This window comes from Rhizopus microsporus (genome assembly GCF_002708625.1).
Source record: "Rhizopus microsporus ATCC 52813 unplaced genomic scaffold scaffold_32, whole genome shotgun sequence".
Lineage (NCBI taxonomy): Eukaryota > Fungi > Mucoromycota > Mucoromycetes > Mucorales > Rhizopodaceae > Rhizopus > Rhizopus microsporus.
Genome location: NW_019671947.1, coordinates 93,438 through 112,115, shown reverse-complemented (window position 1 = coordinate 112,115; position 18,678 = coordinate 93,438). Strand labels below are relative to the sequence as shown.

At 38.8% G+C, this 18,678-nt stretch overlaps 10 protein-coding genes across 10 annotated transcripts; 6 read left to right on the top strand and 4 right to left on the bottom strand.

Annotated features, from left to right (window-relative positions):
- Positions 1–635: 635 nt before the first annotated feature.
- Positions 636–1,006, bottom strand: RHIMIDRAFT_242466 (uncharacterized protein; the record flags this gene model as incomplete). The annotated part of the gene is made up of 3 exons (XM_023609791.1): positions 636–796; positions 854–902; positions 953–1,006. The coding sequence occupies 3 exons, from the start codon at positions 1,004–1,006 to the stop codon at positions 636–638; spliced, it is 264 nt and encodes an 87-aa protein (XP_023461352.1).
- Positions 1,007–2,814: 1,808 nt separating this feature from the next.
- RHIMIDRAFT_96896 (uncharacterized protein) lies at positions 2,815–3,821 on the top strand. The gene is made up of 3 exons (XM_023615944.1): positions 2,815–3,397; positions 3,454–3,604; positions 3,654–3,821. Exons 1-3 carry the CDS (start codon positions 2,998–3,000, stop codon positions 3,778–3,780), a joined length of 678 nt encoding a protein of 225 aa, XP_023461351.1. The 5' UTR covers positions 2,815–2,997; the 3' UTR covers positions 3,781–3,821.
- Positions 3,822–3,861: 40 nt separating this feature from the next.
- Positions 3,862–6,083, bottom strand: RHIMIDRAFT_249113 (MATE efflux family protein; the record flags this gene model as incomplete). The annotated part of the gene is made up of 3 exons (XM_023610585.1): positions 3,862–5,133; positions 5,182–5,374; positions 5,500–6,083. 3 exons carry the CDS (start codon positions 6,081–6,083, stop codon positions 3,862–3,864), a joined length of 2,049 nt encoding a protein of 682 aa, XP_023461350.1.
- A 483-nt stretch (positions 6,084–6,566) lies between these two features.
- On the top strand, positions 6,567–7,043 carry RHIMIDRAFT_242461 (uncharacterized protein; the record flags this gene model as incomplete). The annotated part of the gene is made up of 2 exons (XM_023609790.1): positions 6,567–6,789; positions 6,838–7,043. The coding sequence occupies 2 exons, from the start codon at positions 6,567–6,569 to the stop codon at positions 7,041–7,043; spliced, it is 429 nt and encodes a 142-aa protein (XP_023461349.1).
- Positions 7,044–7,296: 253 nt separating this feature from the next.
- Positions 7,297–8,391, top strand: RHIMIDRAFT_242460 (S-adenosyl-L-methionine-dependent methyltransferase; the record flags this gene model as incomplete). The annotated part of the gene is made up of 6 exons (XM_023609789.1): positions 7,297–7,415; positions 7,463–7,477; positions 7,526–7,610; positions 7,661–7,970; positions 8,026–8,142; positions 8,198–8,391. The coding sequence occupies 6 exons, from the start codon at positions 7,297–7,299 to the stop codon at positions 8,389–8,391; spliced, it is 840 nt and encodes a 279-aa protein (XP_023461348.1).
- RHIMIDRAFT_96816 (putative translation initiation factor eIF-2B subunit alpha) lies at positions 8,282–9,814 on the top strand. Its single transcript, XM_023615941.1, has 6 exons — positions 8,282–8,490; positions 8,553–8,613; positions 8,664–8,833; positions 8,883–9,133; positions 9,190–9,334; positions 9,391–9,814. The coding sequence occupies exons 1-6, from the start codon at positions 8,443–8,445 to the stop codon at positions 9,703–9,705; spliced, it is 990 nt and encodes a 329-aa protein (XP_023461347.1). The 5' UTR covers positions 8,282–8,442; the 3' UTR covers positions 9,706–9,814.
- A 333-nt stretch (positions 9,815–10,147) lies between these two features.
- RHIMIDRAFT_242458 (uncharacterized protein) lies at positions 10,148–10,576 on the top strand (the record flags this gene model as incomplete). Its single annotated transcript, XM_023609788.1, has 3 exons — positions 10,148–10,267; positions 10,344–10,441; positions 10,495–10,576. The coding sequence occupies 3 exons, from the start codon at positions 10,148–10,150 to the stop codon at positions 10,574–10,576; spliced, it is 300 nt and encodes a 99-aa protein (XP_023461346.1).
- Positions 10,577–10,677: 101 nt separating this feature from the next.
- Positions 10,678–11,092, top strand: RHIMIDRAFT_242457 (POZ domain-containing protein; the record flags this gene model as incomplete). Its single annotated transcript, XM_023609787.1, has 3 exons — positions 10,678–10,795; positions 10,848–10,896; positions 10,951–11,092. 3 exons carry the CDS (start codon positions 10,678–10,680, stop codon positions 11,090–11,092), a joined length of 309 nt encoding a protein of 102 aa, XP_023461345.1.
- RHIMIDRAFT_96867 (uncharacterized protein) lies at positions 11,066–11,913 on the bottom strand. Its single transcript, XM_023615942.1, has 5 exons — positions 11,831–11,913; positions 11,736–11,783; positions 11,601–11,683; positions 11,388–11,546; positions 11,066–11,330 (listed from the first exon to the last, which is right to left on the bottom strand). Exons 2-5 carry the CDS (start codon positions 11,767–11,769, stop codon positions 11,274–11,276), a joined length of 333 nt encoding a protein of 110 aa, XP_023461344.1. The 5' UTR covers positions 11,770–11,783; positions 11,831–11,913; the 3' UTR covers positions 11,066–11,273.
- Positions 11,914–14,573: 2,660 nt separating this feature from the next.
- Positions 14,574–17,445, bottom strand: RHIMIDRAFT_295769 (mitochondrial carrier protein). Its single transcript, XM_023614212.1, has 3 exons — positions 15,854–17,445; positions 15,671–15,805; positions 14,574–15,616 (listed from the first exon to the last, which is right to left on the bottom strand). The coding sequence occupies exons 1-3, from the start codon at positions 17,039–17,041 to the stop codon at positions 14,933–14,935; spliced, it is 2,007 nt and encodes a 668-aa protein (XP_023461343.1). The 5' UTR covers positions 17,042–17,445; the 3' UTR covers positions 14,574–14,932.
- Positions 17,446–18,678: the final 1,233 nt, after the last annotated feature.

Here is an 18,678-nt window from a genome sequence, read left to right as displayed (position 1 = left end):
GGAACGGATAAAAGTAAATAGGCTTACACAAATTAATGGTTTCACTATTAAAGTTTAGATCAAACAATACGATCAATCATATTAAAAAATGGGAACAGGGGATTTCTGATTTGCTGATAAGAAAATATTCTAAATGCTTCTTCAGGTATTCAATTGTTCTTATCATGGTCATCCTTAGCTCCCGGATCACAATAAACTTTTAGCCATTTCTGAGAAATAGCGACATTCTCTTTATATCTTTTTTAGTTGAAAGAGAAATTTGTCTCTGGAAATTGTTCTCTAAATTCAGAAATCAACATATAAGGAAATTTTAATATCATGTAAACCCTTTGTTTGCCAATGCTGTAGAGGCAATTGTACTTTAACTAATGTCTTACTATTGAAAAACTTAAATGTCCTAAAGACTTTCTCTCTTTCAATGCTTAAAGGAGCGTGTTACACGCTTGATTGTTCAAAGTATTTTGATTTGTTTTTTTTTTTTAAAAAAAAAAAGTACATCTTAATTAAAAATTGATAAGGCACAAACGGGCGTCGCTATGTTTGCAGTTTATGACAGTGTCCAAGGTTCTGTGATTCACTTCTTGAACCATCTTGCTCCTTAGACTAGGACTCTGCTGTTACAAGTAGCAGTACTCTCAAAAGCACTGGCTAGCTTGCAAAAGCTGGCTGATTGCCCTCATGTTGATGAACTGAGGCAATTCTGCAATGGAGCGAGGAAACTTCACCTTTGCCACCTGAGTGAAGGTGTAAATGCCCTCATGACTGAGGCTTGCCATATAGAAAGCAACATCAGACCCTAGTAGTGAATATTAGTATTTTTCAAGGACATATTACATGATCATAGTGTACGTACCGTGGATTTGGAAACAGAACACGGACTTGATGTTGATGTTAATGTTTCGCTATGCAAGCTGGGTAAGCTTGATGATGTCCTTACACAATAAAACATTACTATACTTGCTCGTCTTACACTCATCAAAGCCAAGAGTAGCATCAAATTGACCATTGACTACTTGCGAGATTATGGCACTTGGTCTACCTTGATGTTTTCTCAGCGGTGGTCTTATTCGGCTATCTCAGTTTTATATTCCTTTCGCTATCTGAGAGAACCTTCACCAGCAAAGGGTGGAAGAATGAGCTTCACAATTCAGCCTCGCCAAGCTGCTCATTCTTGACGTTCTTCTTGGCAACTCTTCTATCCTAAAAAGAAATCTATAAATAAGGTACCCAAAAGAAAAAAAAAGGAAATACTTACATGCGAACGATTCCTATCAACAGCCTTTGTTCATAATAGGGCGCTGCACCCGCCAGCTGGGTGAGCGTAAGTGCTCCGGTCATAACATTTATACTTTCTTGTTCAACATCACAAGTGACATGCGATAGTTTCAAAAGCATATCGCGAGTTGGTCTCAATGACTTATACATGAGCATTTCCACCTCACTGCAATACATATCTTCCAGCAGAGCATCAGAAAACACATTTTCCTGCAAATCACTAAATTGTTCAGGGACAAGGAGCAGTATATGGAAGTATCCCATAGTCTTAATTACGCGGGATTCCAAGAAGATACTGGAATTGTTGCTGTTAGTGATGTTTGTGATTTCGTTCCTGTAAAGGAAGAACAGTTTCGTAACGTCCACGTGGTTCAAAAGCCAGTGGCTCTGTTGCTGAACATTGCAGTTAACCTCTTTCTATAGAGACAGAGGAGGTTGTCCAGAAAGAAGAAGAAAAAAAGTTGTCAAGTCTCATTATAAATTGATAAAAATTCATGCGAAATAATAACTCCTTTCCTCTGCATGTACAGCTTATAAACTCGTTTAAAGCTTTAAATTTGGTACTTTTAAGAATAGGAGACGCCCATCTCTTCCCTTTTATATTTCAAAGCCTTTGTTTGGACTCTTCTTTGCGCAAATTGAATCAGATGTGATCATATACAAAGGGAGCTTTTTCTCTATTTGTATATACTGCATTTTAGTACATCTTTAACAATTAAACGTATGTATATATAAGTAGAAATTTTCAAAGATCACTAGTATGAATCTCGTAAGGACTGGTAAATTGAAGTTCTTTTCTTGTAAATGGATATCGTCGTTACGAAATCAACACGTTTGGATGTTGGCTTAAGTTGTGCATATGAAAGGCTTGACAGTGTAACAAATATCGTCTTGGACTTACGCTCAGGGATGTGATCTATAGTTTACTTGATTGCTATTAAGTCATGGGAGCTGTGATCTGGACTTAGCATAATGGAATGCCTTATTGATATTGATGCGTTATCTTGGTTGAACTGCATGAATTATGAATATGCTACTGCATACTAAAACGGACCAGCACAAATAAGATCACACAATATTTCCCAAAGTAACATTTTAAGGTTCTCGATTTATTTGAAATTGTCTTGATGACCCATTTGGGAAGCATATAAAATAGACGTGGATCTGTTAAAAACTAAAAAGCGCGTATGGTGTGTATGAAATCTCCCTAACAGCAACTGCTTATTTTCTGATTCCTACAGTACAGCACTTAAAAGTGATAACTATGTTTGGCTATAATACATATTTACGTTTCTGTGTGTCTAAACTAGCCTTGATGATCAGTAACAGCAACCGTTTTATAAGTTTTAGTAATATGAAGCATTGAGCAACTTTATAACAGATGTTGACCAAATATGATATAGAAATAGTCTATTCATTTAAATTATCATTTGGAAGAGATGCGATATACCAGTGATTTGCTAGCGTGTCTTCCTCGTTTATATGTCCGCCCTGGTCTGTCCAATTTTCTCTCTCTTCTTTATAAATTATTAAAATGAACAAAGATGAAGACGAAGAAGAAGAACTGACAGATTATACTCGGCTATTAAACAAGAAAAAGTAATAAGATACACGCATGCTTAATACCCCCATTATTCATTCTTTAGACTCAAACGCAATCAAAAACACGAATCAACCATCGACCCCGAACGTGGTCAAGATGCCTTATTTGAATGTCTCAACATGCCTTCCATTCTTCAAAAATCAGCTTGTCGTGGCACTCTCACTTCCACAGGATGGACCAAGATCACAGTTAACAAGGGAACCCATTTACACACGGTTGGATTCAGTCATCAGCGCGAGACTATGCTCTATCCAGAAGAAGCTGCCTTCTTGATCTCTCGTAATGCACTCATGGTCACCGACAAAGACAACCATCCAATATCATTTGAAGATATGTGTATGGTTATGGATCAAGATCCTTGGTTGACCCTAGACAAGTATTGGGTCTATGCGTATCTCAAACGACTAGGTTATATCGTCTTGAGATCCAAACCTATCGTAACCCAAGGACACAAAATGGAACATATGATCAAAAGAGTAAAGGGTCCACTTGTTTGGAACTATGCGTGTCGAAATTATGGCAAGTTTTCTCTCTTTGTGTACATGGTTCTGTTTCTTATCTTTTCTCATTGATAGATCAGGTATATTCTACCCTTTCTATTGTGCTACGAAACCCTTGGTACAAGCCATTTGATCACTGGTTGATGGATTGGGATGTATATAAACCAAGACCGACTTGGAAAAAGAAAGATCCTGGTCCTCCTGACTTTCGAATCTTGGTCAACAAGTAAGTCATTACGTTTCAAAAAAAAAATAAAACTAAAAACATTGGCCAGTGCTCGTGATCCAATGCCAACAATAGACACATTCAATGCATTGTTCTCGAGTGACACAGAGCAGATGATAGCATTGGTAGGTGACGCAGAAGGAGTTGTATTTCTCAAGACCGAAGGAACAACATAATTTATTATGGGAAATGCAGAGATGTAAATACATATAAATGTAATATAAAATGTGTGAATGAAAATAAATATATATAAAGTTCTAAGCGGACAAGGTATCATGATGATATTTATCTTCATCGTGTTGAACACGACGTTGAGCTCTCATCACTTCCACATCCCAATCAGCGGCCAAGAGGTAAAGGACTTCACCAGACGAGACCAAGAAGAGAGCCAAGGTCAGTCCAATCCAGAGGCCGGCGAGATCCCAATCGAGAACGAATGTAAGACAGTATCCGATGGGGAAAGCGACGGCATAGTATGAAATGATGTTGACCCATGCAGCAAAGCTTTGACGACCCATACCACGGATAGCACCACCGCAGACACCAGAGACACCGTCGGCGATTTGGAAGAGAGCAAGAAGAGGCATGGTCTTGGCAACCAAGGCAACGACGTCTTCGTCAGAGGTGAAGAGGTACCCAAAGTGATGACGGACGACGAGGAAAAAGGTCGAGTTCATACAACCAAAGATGACGGCAAATACAAAGGCGACCGTGGTTGACAAACGTGCCTTTTGTCCATCACGTTCACCCAGAGCGTTACCGATACGGTTCGAGGCAGCCACTGAGAAACCAAAGGGGATCGTATAGGTGGCTGAGGCCGTCGTTAGAAGAATCGATTGGGCAGCAAGGTCGCGTGTGGAGAGGTAACTAGCAGCAAGTGAGCAAAGCTCAAAGGCCCACCATTCGGCAGTAATCATCAAGAGAGAGGGAATAGATAGCTTGAGGAAGGGCCACCAGTCAGTCAGACACTCACGTGTCCAGCCACCCCAGGCCTCGCTGCCACGGATAAAGCGGATGTAGAGCATGATGAGAATAAGCATCAGCCAGTAGCTCAGACTGGTTGCCAAGGGCGCACCGGCAAAACCTAGCTTAAACGGCTCGAGATAGACAAAGGAATAATTCATCAGCAGATTCAGGGGAGACACAATCATGAGCACATAGGTCGAGGCTTGCATAATTCCTTGTGCTTGCAGATATTTCTTGATCGCTTCAAATGCAATGAACGCAGGGGCACCTAGCATGAGGCAACGCAAAAAGAGTCCGGATAGGTAGGCCAGTTCAGGTTCTTGTTTGAGAGCGAGCAACAACGAAGTCGCATTCCACCAGACAAAGGCAATAGGTATAAACATGAGTGCTAAAATGCATAGTCCTCGTTGAAGGTGAACACCGACCAACGTCTTGTCTTTGGCTCCTGTCCATGCTTGAGAACAGAGTGTGTCGAGTGCAGCCGATGTACCGGATGCAATGCTCCAGGCTGTTACACTAGCAAACATACTTGATAATGCTGCTGCGGCAAGTTCAGTGGGACCCTGATGGATGTTAGCCAGTGATAGTTCACAATCTTGTTACACACTTACCAGATGGCCCAATGTAAAAATACTCGCCATTTGTAGCGAATTTTGCATCAAATAAGTAAAAACAATGGGAAATGCATTGTATATAAGCCAGTAGACTTCCGTCTTCCATGTATTTTCTTCTTCTTTACCGCTAATCAACGGTGTACGTTCAGTGGGTGTAGACGATACCGATGAGGTGCGAGATAAACTGTCGCTGTTGTTATGTCGACTCATAATTTAAGAATAAAAAAAGAAGAAGAAAGAAAAAAAAAAATTTAAAAATCTTTAAAAGGTCCTGTGTTACATCTTTATTTGAATGAGTCAAGGAAACTCTGTGACCAATCAAATTCGCTTGCCTTTTGTGCGGCCAGACTTGAATCACCGTGAGTCTTTTGGATAAAGTGTTGACGAATCATTTCCAGTCTATTGATTGCCTTTTTCTTTTCTTCACTAGACCCTGTTTTGACCCTACGAATGTCTTCACCAATGACGGGTATCGCATAGATATCGTCAATATAGGTCTGTTGTTCGATGTAATTTACGATATCTTCATTATTCATGAACCCGTTCCAGAATTGATCTACTTGATGTTGAAAAGATCTATATCGCATCGAATCTGGTCTTAGGTCATCGCCATCAACATGGTCTGTGTAGTTTGTGGAGTTTAAAAACAAAAGCACCTCTGCACCATCCAAATGTTGGTTATCTAAATGATGACGATACTGGGGAAAAGGTTCTACCCCCTTTTCTTGGTCCTTTTCTTTTTCTTGTTCATTTTCTTGTCTGTTTGTACGAAATCCCTGGGTATGTCCAGATGATGATGATTGGGGTATATTATTTAATGTTTGATCATAATGGAATGTTGTCTGTTTGTTACTACTACTACTACTGCCTGTAGTTCCTTTTTGAATCCAAGGTTGCATTTAAGAGAATGAGAAAGAGAAAAACAACACAAAAATGATATTGTACGTCACTACCCTTCTTTTTCATACGCATCATGATTGGTTGATTATTAGTCAACCACTTGAATTTTCATGTGAGGAGTTACAAAAGGTATGTAAGAGCCCTTATCAAGTGTGCTATCAGAGCGTTTTAGAGTTGACTGAAAAAAGATCAAGCCTAGTTCTATTCTTAGTTACAATTAAACTAACCGGTCAATTCTTTAACTCAGGCGTCTTCATATTGTAAACTGGTGAATGTCGAAATCGAAGAGTGAATAATAGGATATCTATTAATAGATCTAAGCAAACAGTTATATTCCGAATGAAAGTAACATTCTCTTCTTTATGAACTAAAGGCAATTCCTCCGAGGAGAAAATGAAATAGGTTATAAAAAGACCATCAACAAGCATCCATCGATTTATTCTCCTAATCGCTTTTTTTATATACTTCTCTTATTATCGAAAATGACTGTTACACTTCAAACAAAGAACTTATTCGCTTCTGATGAGGAAGAGGACACCCGAAGCTTTGCTGATATTGTCGAGTACTGGAAAGGACTGAGCAAGAATGCGCCCAAGAATAAAAAGGCTCTCGAAGACTTTTCTAGAAATAATCCGACGCTTATGCAGCTTCCTAAAACGAATACTACTGCTCCTTGGCATATCGCTGCAGCTATGGAGATGAAAGGTAATAAAGTAATCTTCCGAAAAAACAAGTGCTGTAACATATCTATAGTAAACAATGTGATGCATAAAGCATCTACCAAGCCTGGTGTTGTACCCGTGGACTTTACGGAATATTTGGAATACCATCTCAGAATGAAGAAGGAGCAGGAACAACAGATCACTGTGGATGATGTCGAAGAGCTGTTTGGACTCAGCGATGATGCTCCCAAACGAAATGGAAGCGTCAAACGATTTTTCAAAAAGATTTTTAATTAATAAAGAATGAATACTATTTTACTATAAGAGTTCCATTGCTGTATAAATTTATCTCACAGTGTGTATAAAAAAAAAAGGTAAGGGACCCATTTCATTGTTGAGATCGATAATCAAACAACTTGAAACGTTAAACCCTCGACTCCTGACTTACCTCCTCGATCGAGGGTATTCATGCTGTCTTCCAATAGGAATGTCGGACAGAACTCTTTAAAAGTCCAAGTGATGTCTTCCCTTCTTTTCTCTCTTTATTATTATGACAGTATTTGAATACAAGGAAGGAAGGAAGGTCGTGAATGATAAGGATATTGCGTACATGTTGCCTGTAGATGATCTCGAAGTGGATAGACTCAAAATGAACCATGAGTTGTGGAAGTAAGGGGATATATATGTGCGTGATCGTTTGTTAATTATATTAAAAGGTGCATCATCGGAGGGTAAGAACATATGAGTGGACTTTGACTCTTGTTAATCCTTATCAACAGCTTATTCAAGTCATCTATTCATGATCGATTAGAAAAGGGTATACGTGTACTGGACATTGGATGTGGTCCTGGCTGGTGGACACTAGTAAGCTCCTTGAGAATATAGATAGTATATAAATAACACATATGGAATAGGATATGGCCAAACTTTATCCCAACTCTGAATTTATTGCTATTGACATGGCTGATATCTTTATGACCCAAGATATTCCGCCCAACGTGGCATTCAAGCAGATGAATGCAGGTGTAGGCCTTGACTTTGAAGACGAATCTTTTGATTTTGTCTTTCAACGGTTCCTCGTCATGGGTTTCCCGACTGATCAATATCTCCTATCGATCCAAGAGATGAAGCGTCTGCTAAAGCCTGGTGGTGCAATAGAGATACTGGAACTCATCAGTAAGTTTGATAATGCAAGTCCCGCCTTTGATCGTTTCTGCTCATGGGGTAAAGAAACAAGAAAAAGCACATACATGCCTTACTGATCTGGTTTAAAAAACAGTGAATGAAGCATTGGCCACCAAAAACTTAGATGCATTCATTGCTGAAAAGATACCAGGCTATCTCACAGATACTGGTTATCGTGATATTCAGTTTATTGATTACAATGTGCCTATAGGTAAAAAAAAAAAAAAAAAAAACAAGAACGTCATTAGAACCAACACATTCAATAGGCTCCTGGGGTGGGCACGTCGGTAAATTGTATCTTGAGGTTCTCAAATTAGCTTTTCCTGCCAGCAGAGTCATGGTGATCTCCCATACGCCTGTTACTCTTGACCAATTTAATGATAATCTTGGTCAAGTACTTTTAGACGCACATCATTTTCAAGTGTCGAATCGATACAGATTGATTTATGCTATAAAATAAGAGTCACAAATAAAACCTCTTTTTTTTTTCTTTTCTTCTTTCATTATAAAAATGTCCTATGATGTCGTTTCAGCGTTTCATACTTCATTAAATGACACAGTAAAAACAAGAGAGAAAAAAAACCAAATACATGACAACATTCTAAAGCAAAAAGTATATAGGATTTGTCTACACCAGTGGCTGTATTCAAGTCCCTGACAGATTTTGTTCAATGCAGTACAGGTATGTTTTAGTGGTTTCATGTAGAACTTATCATAACATTCTACAAATAGCGCCTACCATGTCTGAATTTATGCAAACATTAGAAAGAGCAGCACAATCCCTTCGTGAATCAGCACAGAAAATAGATAGGCCTCAAACTCAACATAAGGCATACATTGCTGTATTGGCAGGCGTTGACTTGTTTATGCGATTTGTCAACAGAAGCTCTCATGACTTTTCGGTAAAGAACTAACTGCTATATACAGGCATGTCTGACCCCCTCAGTTTAGCTTTCCAAAGAAGCGGGTAGCTTTGAAGATTTCAAGGAAACACTATTATCAAGAGCTTCTTTGATTTTGGAAAAGGCGTCCTCGGCAAGAGAACGAGTGGCGAGTATCGGTGCACAATTTGTTCATGACGATGCGGTTATTTTAGTACAAGGATATTCTCGTGTGATCATGAACTTGCTCTATCATGCTGCTAATCTTCAAAATAAGCGGTTCAAGGTATATGTAACAGAAGGAAGACCAGAGAGTGATGGGTAAGGAAAGAAGAAAAAAAAAAAAAAAGCCATTAGAATACAATTAACAGTCATAGTATCCAAGCGGCTGCTGCTTTGAAAAAGGCAGGTATTCCCTGTCGAGCTGTGTTGGATTCTGCTGTAGGTTATATTATGGATAAAGTAGATATGGTGTTTGTAGGAGCTGAAGGCGTAGTTGAGAATGGTGGTATTGTGAATAAGGTAAGATATATAAATAGACATATTTAATTCAAATCACATGGACTAATGTTTCTTAGATTGGTACTTTTCAAATTGCACTTGTAGCCAAAGCACTAGGAAAACCAGTATATGCAGTAGCCGAAAGTTATAAATTCGTTCGTGTGTATCCTTTGAGCCAATACGATCTTCCATCAGAGACACCAGAGATCGTGACATTTACGTCCAGAAGAAAGTCATTTACTGCATCCAGTGACGCTGTACAAGAACTTGCTACATCCAACCCTTCTGTTGACTACACACCACCTCAATACCTTACCTTGTTGCTGACAGACCTTGGCGTCTTGACACCTTCAGGTGTGAGTGATGAATTGATCAAGTTAACACTTGCATAATTACCCAACAATAAAAAAGAAACACTGGGAGTATAGAGAAAGATACAACACGAAAATTTGCCGGATATATATCAGAGGATCAGGCACTGGGGCCATTTATCACTTGCTTTCTTTTCATAGTGCCTGAGTCTCCTTTTGTCTTGTATACATTTCTACGCTTATCGTTTTTTAAAAGAAGAGAACAAGGTGCATCAGTATGCCTATAAAAGAGATTTCTCATGACATTGCTTTACTCTTTTTACTCATTTAAACAATGTAAAACAACGCTACTATACCCACTTGCTCTTCCTGTCAATAGAGGTACAACTGAAAACGCACCAATTGAAATGTTAAAATTCATAAAACACTGTGACGTCTCTCTGTCTATGTACACCCCATTTTTTTATTTTTTCAAACCTGGGCCTGTCTTTTTCTCTTTTTGTACTGCCTTTTTTCTTATATTATGTTTTCTAGAGTCATCGCACGTTCATCTAGACTTTCTTGTCGCCCCGCCTTTATTCGTCGTGGAGGCCACGGTACTCCTTCTTACAACGAACCTGGAGGATATCTCTTTAACGAAAAAGTACATACATATACACAACAAAAGAACAATTATAATGTGGACAACCTTGAAAACACACATTGACACATTTTGTTAGGTCCGTGTTAAGGAAGACTGGGAGAATATGTACTATATGGGTATGGGAGGAGGTTTTCTTGCCATTGCTGTTGCTTTATACTATAAGCCTGATACAAGGTAATATATATATCAAATGGTACATTCATTACACAAACTAACTCATTGCTTAGTGTTGTCACTTGGGCCAAGAAGGAAGCTGAAAAGTCATTAAAAGAAAAGGGCATCTCTCTTGAATACACCAAGACTGCATAAAGAGAGAATACATTTACACATCAACACACGCCAATAAAATTTTTGTAATATTATATTCTTTTTCTTTCTTTGTTTCTTTTTATTTTTTCTTATTTTTAGATATGAGCAACCAAGAGTCAGAATATGTAAAGTTGATTAGTAGTGATGGATTTGAGTTTATTATCCATAGAGAAGCTGCTATACGTTCTGGAACGATTAAAAACATGCTTTCTGGTCCAGGTATATTTTTTGGTTATGGCGTAGTAAGACATGTTTTTGTAACTGTTACTAGTTCAATTTAGAGAATCAGTCGAGAATGAAGTGACGTTTAGAGACATCAAGTAATTACAAGATTGTTTGTTTTGAATAACTGTAATTTATTAATATTGTTATAGAGCAGTTATTTTGGACGTCGTTTGTCGATACTTGTATTATAAATGGCACTATGAAGGTTCAACTACAGAGATTCCAGAATTCAAAGTCGACCCAGAGATTGTACTAGAAGTTCTCATGACTGCCGACTTCTTGGAGTGTTAATGATGATGGTTGTTGATATAGTCTTGGTGGTATCCAGCCGATATAGTTGAACCCACCGAATCCACCGACATAATAAATAGCTTGTACATGAAATTCATAAAAATGGAAATCATGCATTTTGTGCCTACATTTTCAAAAAAAAAAAAAATTATGTCATTATATAAAAAACATATTAGAACGCTTACCATAGTTTTGCTTCTGGATGAATCTCTGTGAAGCACCTGAGAGCCTCCTCTGTCTTTTTTTTTCTAAATGTTAAAAGAGAGATATAACATATGCATAAATATATATATACCTTATCATCGGGAACAATCGACACAGATCCAAAGAGCGTAAATCTTGGTTGCTCAACAGGTGTCGTTTTATTACCAAAGATGGGCTTATTATATTCCTTTGTGGCGCGTACAGTAAAGCTAAGACGGGTTGGATGATGATGCATGTTTTTTGCACTCAACTATACTCTCTTGTATGAGAAATTAAACGATATGGATGTAAAAGTTTATATTACTTGCAAATCTGACATATAAAGCAATAAATTTCCATTATCAAAACACTGTTCGCTATAGTATTCCATGATGCCAAATGGATATCCTATAAACAAGCGGTTTATTATATATTTACATTCAGGTTGTATTATACATACCACCAAGTTCAGATGAATTGTCCATTATGGTCATGATAGTTCCAATACCTTTCGGCTCGGCTTAATATCCAACACACATCACTTTCTTTTCTTACCTTCATCTTTCAAGACTTGTCTTGCAAGTTTAGCAGCTGTTTGAACACTAGAGTCACTTTTAACAAAACTAGTACTTAATAATACCAGGAAAATCAAAAGCAAATACATTAAAGAAAAACAAGAAAAAAAAAAAAAAAACATGAATCCTATGACATCTGTGTGAGAGAGTGTGTGTGCATATACTTTTTTCCGAAACTTTATTCATCATTCGTATTACTGACATGGTTTAACGTGTAATAGAAGAGGAAATTTATATGCGTTTGTATGGCAGAAGAGAGAGAGAGAGAGAGAAAGAGTTTACATAGAAGGGGCAATGGGCATAGCTTAAAGTATTAAAAATTATAAAATGATAATCACAAACGCAGTTTTTTTTTTGCCAAATTCATTACAGTCTATGGATAGCTCACAGGCAACACTCACTCTCGGGAAAGTACTTTAATATTTAAAATATATAATTATGGGCCTTAAAAGATGCGTAATCTAGGATTCTAGTAGGGTAACATATTAATTTATAATCATCTTTTCTTTCATAACAAAATAACCAGGTTTATAGTCAATACACCCAGAACTTGACTTTGGCGTACTCTACTTTGCAAATAATCGCGATTTTGCAATATTATCTCAAGAGAATGTCTACCGTTATGCTAAACTATTCCAATCTCAATAACGGAATCGAGATATCCATCTTACTCCAAAAACAAAGAAACTTGGTCCACTTATTCAGTGTCAAATCTTTAGATGGATATTTTAGTTTTTATTGATTTTTGCTTTTGCGCCCCCATGTCTTCTTTCTTCAGTCTATCGATCGTCTCCCTCATCAATTCCAGTATAAGAGTTTCCTTCTCATTCATAGGGACGTGATTTTGGAATGCCATTTCCAAGCCTAACATACTACTGTCCTCTGTCTTTTTGCTTCGCGTTCCTCGTCTTCTCTGTCAGGAATCTCCTCTCCTGCTCGATCTTCTCCTACTGCTTCTACAAGTACTTTAGTTATGATACATATACAGCAAATCAAATTACGTATCTTCCAAAGATACCTCTGTAACTTCATGCGTTTGTGCGTCGTCGTAGTTGAGCAGGTCGGTTTCATCCGCGTTGATCTCTGGATGAATATCCGAGAACAAACGTTTCATCCCCAACCTCCAAAGTTTGCTTTACGGAAGCAATTCCTTCTTCCAATTGCTTTACTTCCGACTGAGTTCTTATACTATCTAATGGTTCGGGAGGCGTTGTATGCCGAAAGCAGCTGCTGATTGTTGTAGGCTTTACTTTTTCCATGATTGCAAGATATAATTCATGATAGTCAGCTGGTTGATGGAGTAAACGTTCGACGCATTGAGGGCTACACCGTCAGAAGCTTCCATGTTCTCGTCTTTTGCATATGCAACGCCTGCCAAGCGAAACTGTAGGGCCCTAGTAATTTGACATTATTCTATATTGCATTCACTGAGATAAATGTTGTATTTCTTACTAGTAGTGATGCTTGAAACTACGTATGATACGAGCATCTAAAGGCTGTATCAGAGGCGTTGTATTGTATTGCTCCGTTTTAAAAGAATACAAAGTTAGTAAAGACTCATTGTACAGTGCCCTCGAAGAAGTGTTTGCCGTTTTTTAAAAGTCAGTTTTTTATGCTATTAAAGATTAAACAGTAAAGAAAGGTGTCATGCTGAGAAGATCTCAATCCATTGGTACATGTTCGTAGCTTCCAATCGCTTGCTTTCATCCATGTCAAATCACATTATATCTCTAGACCTCAATTACTAAAATTAACACCACAACTCTTACCTGCTTCTTTATGCCACAAGTATCGACAAAAGCATTGGACATCCACTGTATCTACCACTACAAATGCACCTACCGAGAAAAAACAAACAGCCTCTTACTTACAACAATTGGATCGACCATTTACCCGAAAAAGTGGCTCCCTATACGTTTCTGACTCGAATTAATTATCTTATTGGTGCCTGGCTGCTATTCTGACCTTGTGGTGAGTAGCGCAGTTGAGTTCATTGAATGAAATCACTGACACTTCATCTAGATTGGGGCATTTCCATGGCTGCTTACAATACAAGCGCCTCTGTCATGGATGCTGCCTCCATGATGGCCCTGCTTGGTACTGGTGCATTAATCACGCGTGGTGTTGGTTGTACCATCAACGATTTATGGGATAGAGACATTGACGAAAACGTAGAGAGAACCAAGGTTCATCCCATTACATCGGGTGCCATTTCTCCAAAGCAAGTTATTGCATTTTTAAGTATGTCAGATGATGAATGAGGCATGCGTTGCGTACTTACTCTGGTGTCAAGGACAAGTCTGGGATACTCCTTGAAGCAAATGAAGCCCTAGTAATAAATCCACTGCGATCTGTGATTAGTAACAAATACACCATCCGTTTAACTCAATGTTACCTCTTGAGATTGTTTGCTAGCTTTACGCTTCTTTTGCACAATTGTTTTATCAGATTTGGAAACACCTATCCAAAGAAACATGAATAAACGCAAATTACATCGGATAGCAGTTTCACTTACTAGAGTCAATATCCATTACTGTTGAATGTGTGATACTTAGTACATGATATCGCCCCTGTTCACTCAATGCTACTTATCATGGCCAGATTTCTTGTTGGTCAATCTACCACCCTCAAAAGACCACAATATAGACGAGGAACTACTATCATGAACACTGCACTGCATTACTCTCTAAACTTACTGGTAGTCACTGTCTTGAAATTTCTAAGGCCATACAATCAAGTTGGTTCCTTCCTACTGCAAAGGAAAAAGGTTGAGTTTCTGTAATATCACAGGACGATTTAAGTCAAGGTTAAATTTGGAACTGTTATTTGATTCATAATCAGGGCTGCCAAGGAGTACTAATATACTTTAATATGTCTGTTTATACAGTAGAATTCATTTTCTCCAAGTGGTATTTAATGATATTCTTGTAGGTTGGTCTAAAAGTAAGTACAGTGGAGTGATCAATTCATTGTTCAATCTTTTTATTCATTTTATTTAAACAACGCAATAACAATAAACTAGTATATTTTATAATAATAAGAGGGGGGATACGTACATATACTAAAACACAAGTAAATCTATCTATACTTCCTTTTTGGGTAATTGATATACACCGAATCTATAGTCAAGGTCCAACAGCATCTTTAGTGCATTAGTCGATCGGAACATTTGTCTCTGTTCTGCAGCTTCTAGTTGGCTAACAGCCTTTTGTGGGCTAGGTGCGGCTGTACCAGCAGCTCCGTGACCAGGTAGAGGGAATAATTGATGTAATAATTCATATGCGGTCAAAGTGACACCAAATTGAGGTGAAGAACGGAAGATACGTGCGGGACCGCCCTTGAAGAAAGCTTTAAATCCTTCTTCTGCATAAATTTTTCTTGCTGCATCCATGATACCATTGTATGTCGTCTGACCCTTACGTGCTTCGACTTGCAAACGTGTCTTGATCACGTCAGCAGGAGTTGTGAAATAAGCAGCAGGCATACCAGCGATTGCACCAGATAACAGCAGCTCTGAGATAGTCAACTTGTGATCAGGGCCTTCCTTGAAAACGTCCTTTTTCAGATGAGCATAGGCTGGGAAATAGATGGCAGAGAATGGCACATCTCTTAACAAACATGCAGCCACGCCCTTGTAGAGACCTACAACACCCAAATGTTTCACAATCCAAAGAGCCGAACGACGAGGGGCATCAGGCATACTCTTGGCTTGTTCACCTTGTACTTGTAAACGAATTTTAACAATTTCCAATGGGTTCGTAAATACCTATCCTTCTGTTAGTTCTCTCTGCATTGCCTTTTTGTTCTCTGTCACACTTACTACTTGAGAAGCACCAGCAGCACCACCACCGACCATTTCTTGCCAAAACTTGATTTCGCCATTCTGATGAGACGTAAACTGGTATCTGACAAAATCATTGACAGTCAATTTGATAGCCTTTTCCGGAGCGACACCCTAAAGAACACGTTATTCCTTGACTCCATCACTTTTAAGTGTACTTACCACAAGCTGAGGACCCAAACCTCTATATAACCCAGTAAATCCTTCGTTCTTCATGACCTTCTTGAAACAATCCAAACTGTTCTTGTAGAGAAGCTCACCAACAACCTTGGATCTTTGATTTTGCATACGCGTCTTGACCAAGTCGATAGGGTATACAGCCGTGGCTCCAATAGCACCAGCCACAGAACCAAGCGTGAATGAATAGGCGCTTTCGGCGAGCTGCCAGAGAGCACCTCTCTTTTGAACGACCTTTTCTTCAGGTAGAACAATCTGTTCGGTTGACCTTGATTGTGTCCAGCGAGGATCCAACACACGAGCAAAGTCCTCAAGACCAAGCACACCAGAGTCATCATCAACACCAGCAAAGTGGAAGACAACATCTACTTCCATAGGGGTAAAGGCGGTATATCGACTTGCCTCATGAGCATGCTTCAAAAAGTCGGCCTTGGTAATTTTCTTGTCCTTACTGGCATCAATAGCTTTGCGAATGACGGATTCGACCATATCGATATTACGAATCACATTATGAAAGGCAACCACAGAAGAAAAGCTAATCTTGTTACCGCTGTAGAGATTGCATAAAGTTGGTAGATGATCAATCACGTCGTCAGACAATTTGTGCTTGGCCACGTCCAAGATGATTTTCTTAAAGTCTTCAGGCAAGATGTACCCAGTCTGGTCCTTATCGTAGTGCTTGAACTCTTGACGAAGACGCTCACCTTGTAGTCCCTTGATGAGCTGGGCGAACTCCTGATAGCTTAACTCGTGATGGCCTTCCTTTGAGCCGATATATAACTTGAGCCAATCGCAGTCAAAATCAAAAGGGACAGCATCACTGGGCATATGACTCGAGAGGACCTGCTTGAACTGGTCAAAGGTGACCTTACCTGTACCATTCACGTCAAAGATGCGAAAGGCAACCTCGTACTCCGCGTCAGGCTTAGACAGCAAGTCTTGAAAGATAACAAAGTCGTCAAAGGTAACCGAGCCCTTGTTGTTCCTGTCGGCTAGTTTATAAAGTAGCTCGTACTGTTCTCTTTGTATCTTTTTGAAATCTTCCTGAGGAGCAATAGCAGCCAAGAAATCTTCCTTCGACATCACTTTCTCATTGTCCTTTTCAACCGAGGCGTACTTTTGAAATGCACGACGATACTGTTCCAAGCGACTTACTGTATCTACAGCAGACATATTTTAAATATGAGAGAAAAAGAGAAAAAAAAAAGAGAGAGAAAGGAGAGAGGAGAGAGGAAGAAAGGTCGTATAAGGAAATAATAGAAAAGAGGAAAGGGGAAGGGGCGGGGGTACTGAATACACGGAAAGATCGGAGAGGAATTACAAACAGTTCACCAATAGGAGTATATGGTCTCGGGAAAGTCTATTATACACAAACAAGTTCTCTTTCTATTTATATATTCAGGTCCCAACCCCCTCCCCTTCCCTTTCCTTCCCTTGATCATTGATACGCCTTCTTCCCTTCTTTATTATTGATCTTTCCTTCATCTTCCCGTTCATCTTTGATATATTAAAAAATAAAGTTAAAGTCCTTGGCTGTCAGCTCTCCTTTCCCATGTGAAAGCAAATGAATAAGGAATAAAGAAAAAAAAAAAAAAAAGAAAAGAAATGGCTTATTTTATTTGTTTTGGCATCTTCTTCTTGTCATTCAAGTTATCCAAATCACTTTCCTTATAGTAATGTGGGGCAACTAAAATGTGGGGTAAAATGTTAGTGAGAGTGATCATTCGGCTATTTAATTTTACCTTCTAATAGCCAATTTGGTTCTATTTCCATGACTTGTCTCATATATTCTTTACTTGTCAATACCAGTTCAAAATAAATGATCCATTTAGGTTTCTTTTGAAGCATGCTACTACTTGGATGAATGTGAACTGTTTGATTCTGTTTGACCGTACGATATGAATCCCCTGATTTATTCAATCTTGCTGCATTAAAAAAGAATCCACTCGTGATGGCCTACAGTGATTGATTAGTCATGATATAAAGTAACCATCTCTTTACCTTTTGAATGGGTGTTGGATCATTTGGATTAGGATTACTCACAAGCTTGACTTCAACTCGATCAAGTAACTGAACAAGCTGGTCTCTGACATTTCTTACTCTTTCCATCGTTTTCACTTGAATAAAGTTTTCGTAACACCATTGCACTGAATAATCCGTTTCGACCCACTGATTCCAGATGTTCAACAATGTTAAATGATCGCCGCCCGGTTTCACTAAATTTTGATGGGCTGTGTCCGCCAAGATTTTTTTGTCCTTGGGTCGATAGAGTAACGAGCTTTGCTCGGATAACATGGCACAGATAGACACGACCTCATCTGTACATTCATACTTTTCAGATGCAACAATAGCTTTTGACATACATGGATCAATAGGGAATTCTGCCATACGTCGACCTAGCTTTGTTAGTTCAGCTCGATCATTAAGCGCACCAAGCGCATACAACTGACTGAGTGATCGAATCATCGTATCTTCCACAGGTGGATCCAAAAAGTCAAAGTTGACAAGATCATTAATACCCAAACTCTGTTTAAGCATTAGTATAGTTCTTCTCTTTATAAGCACCAATTACCTTTAATAATAAGACTACATTTGATAGATTCACTCTTTGAATTTCAGGTACTGTGTTTTCTTCCATTTCATTGTAAAAGGCCCATTGAGTGAATAATCTAAAACATTTACCGGGACCAGTACGACCTGCACGACCAGCGCGCTGTGTGGCAGAAGCACGCGAACAGGGTACAACAGTCAATGCTTCCATACCTGTTCTGGGATTAAATGACTTTTGTTTGTTGAAGCCAGGGTCAATC

What these genes read in the sequence shown, in the direction of transcription:
- RHIMIDRAFT_96816 (XM_023615941.1), top strand. Translation starts at nt 8,443, where the DNA reads ATGTCCTATGATGTCGTTTCAGCGTTTCATACTTCATTAAATGACACA. An exon ending in GAAGCTCTCATGACTTTTCG is followed by an intron (nt 8,834 to 8,882) that starts GTAAAGAACTAA and finishes CCCTCAGTTTAG; the next exon opens with CTTTCCAAAGAAGCGGGTAG. An exon ending in ATGGTGGTATTGTGAATAAG is followed by an intron (nt 9,335 to 9,390) that starts GTAAGATATATA and finishes AATGTTTCTTAG; the next exon opens with ATTGGTACTTTTCAAATTGC.
- RHIMIDRAFT_295769 (XM_023614212.1), bottom strand. Translation starts at nt 17,041, where the DNA reads ATGTCTGCTGTAGATACAGTAAGTCGCTTGGAACAGTATCGTCGTGCA. An exon ending in GTTTGGGTCCTCAGCTTGTG is followed by an intron (nt 15,806 to 15,853) that starts GTAAGTACACTT and finishes CGTGTTCTTTAG; the next exon opens with GGTGTCGCTCCGGAAAAGGC. An exon ending in CTGCTGGTGCTTCTCAAGTA is followed by an intron (nt 15,617 to 15,670) that starts GTAAGTGTGACA and finishes ACAGAAGGATAG; the next exon opens with GTATTTACGAACCCATTGGA.
- RHIMIDRAFT_96896 (XM_023615944.1), top strand. Translation starts at nt 2,998, where the DNA reads ATGCCTTCCATTCTTCAAAAATCAGCTTGTCGTGGCACTCTCACTTCC. An exon ending in CTATGCGTGTCGAAATTATG is followed by an intron (nt 3,398 to 3,453) that starts GCAAGTTTTCTC and finishes TCTCATTGATAG; the next exon opens with ATCAGGTATATTCTACCCTT. An exon ending in TTTCGAATCTTGGTCAACAA is followed by an intron (nt 3,605 to 3,653) that starts GTAAGTCATTAC and finishes AACATTGGCCAG; the next exon opens with TGCTCGTGATCCAATGCCAA.
- RHIMIDRAFT_96867 (XM_023615942.1), bottom strand. Translation starts at nt 11,769, where the DNA reads ATGACCATAATGGACAATTCATCTGAACTTGGTG. An exon ending in CAATTCATCTGAACTTGGTG is followed by an intron (nt 11,684 to 11,735) that starts GTATGTATAATA and finishes GCTTGTTTATAG; the next exon opens with GATATCCATTTGGCATCATG. An exon ending in TTTATATGTCAGATTTGCAA is followed by an intron (nt 11,547 to 11,600) that starts GTAATATAAACT and finishes AAGAGAGTATAG; the next exon opens with TTGAGTGCAAAAAACATGCA.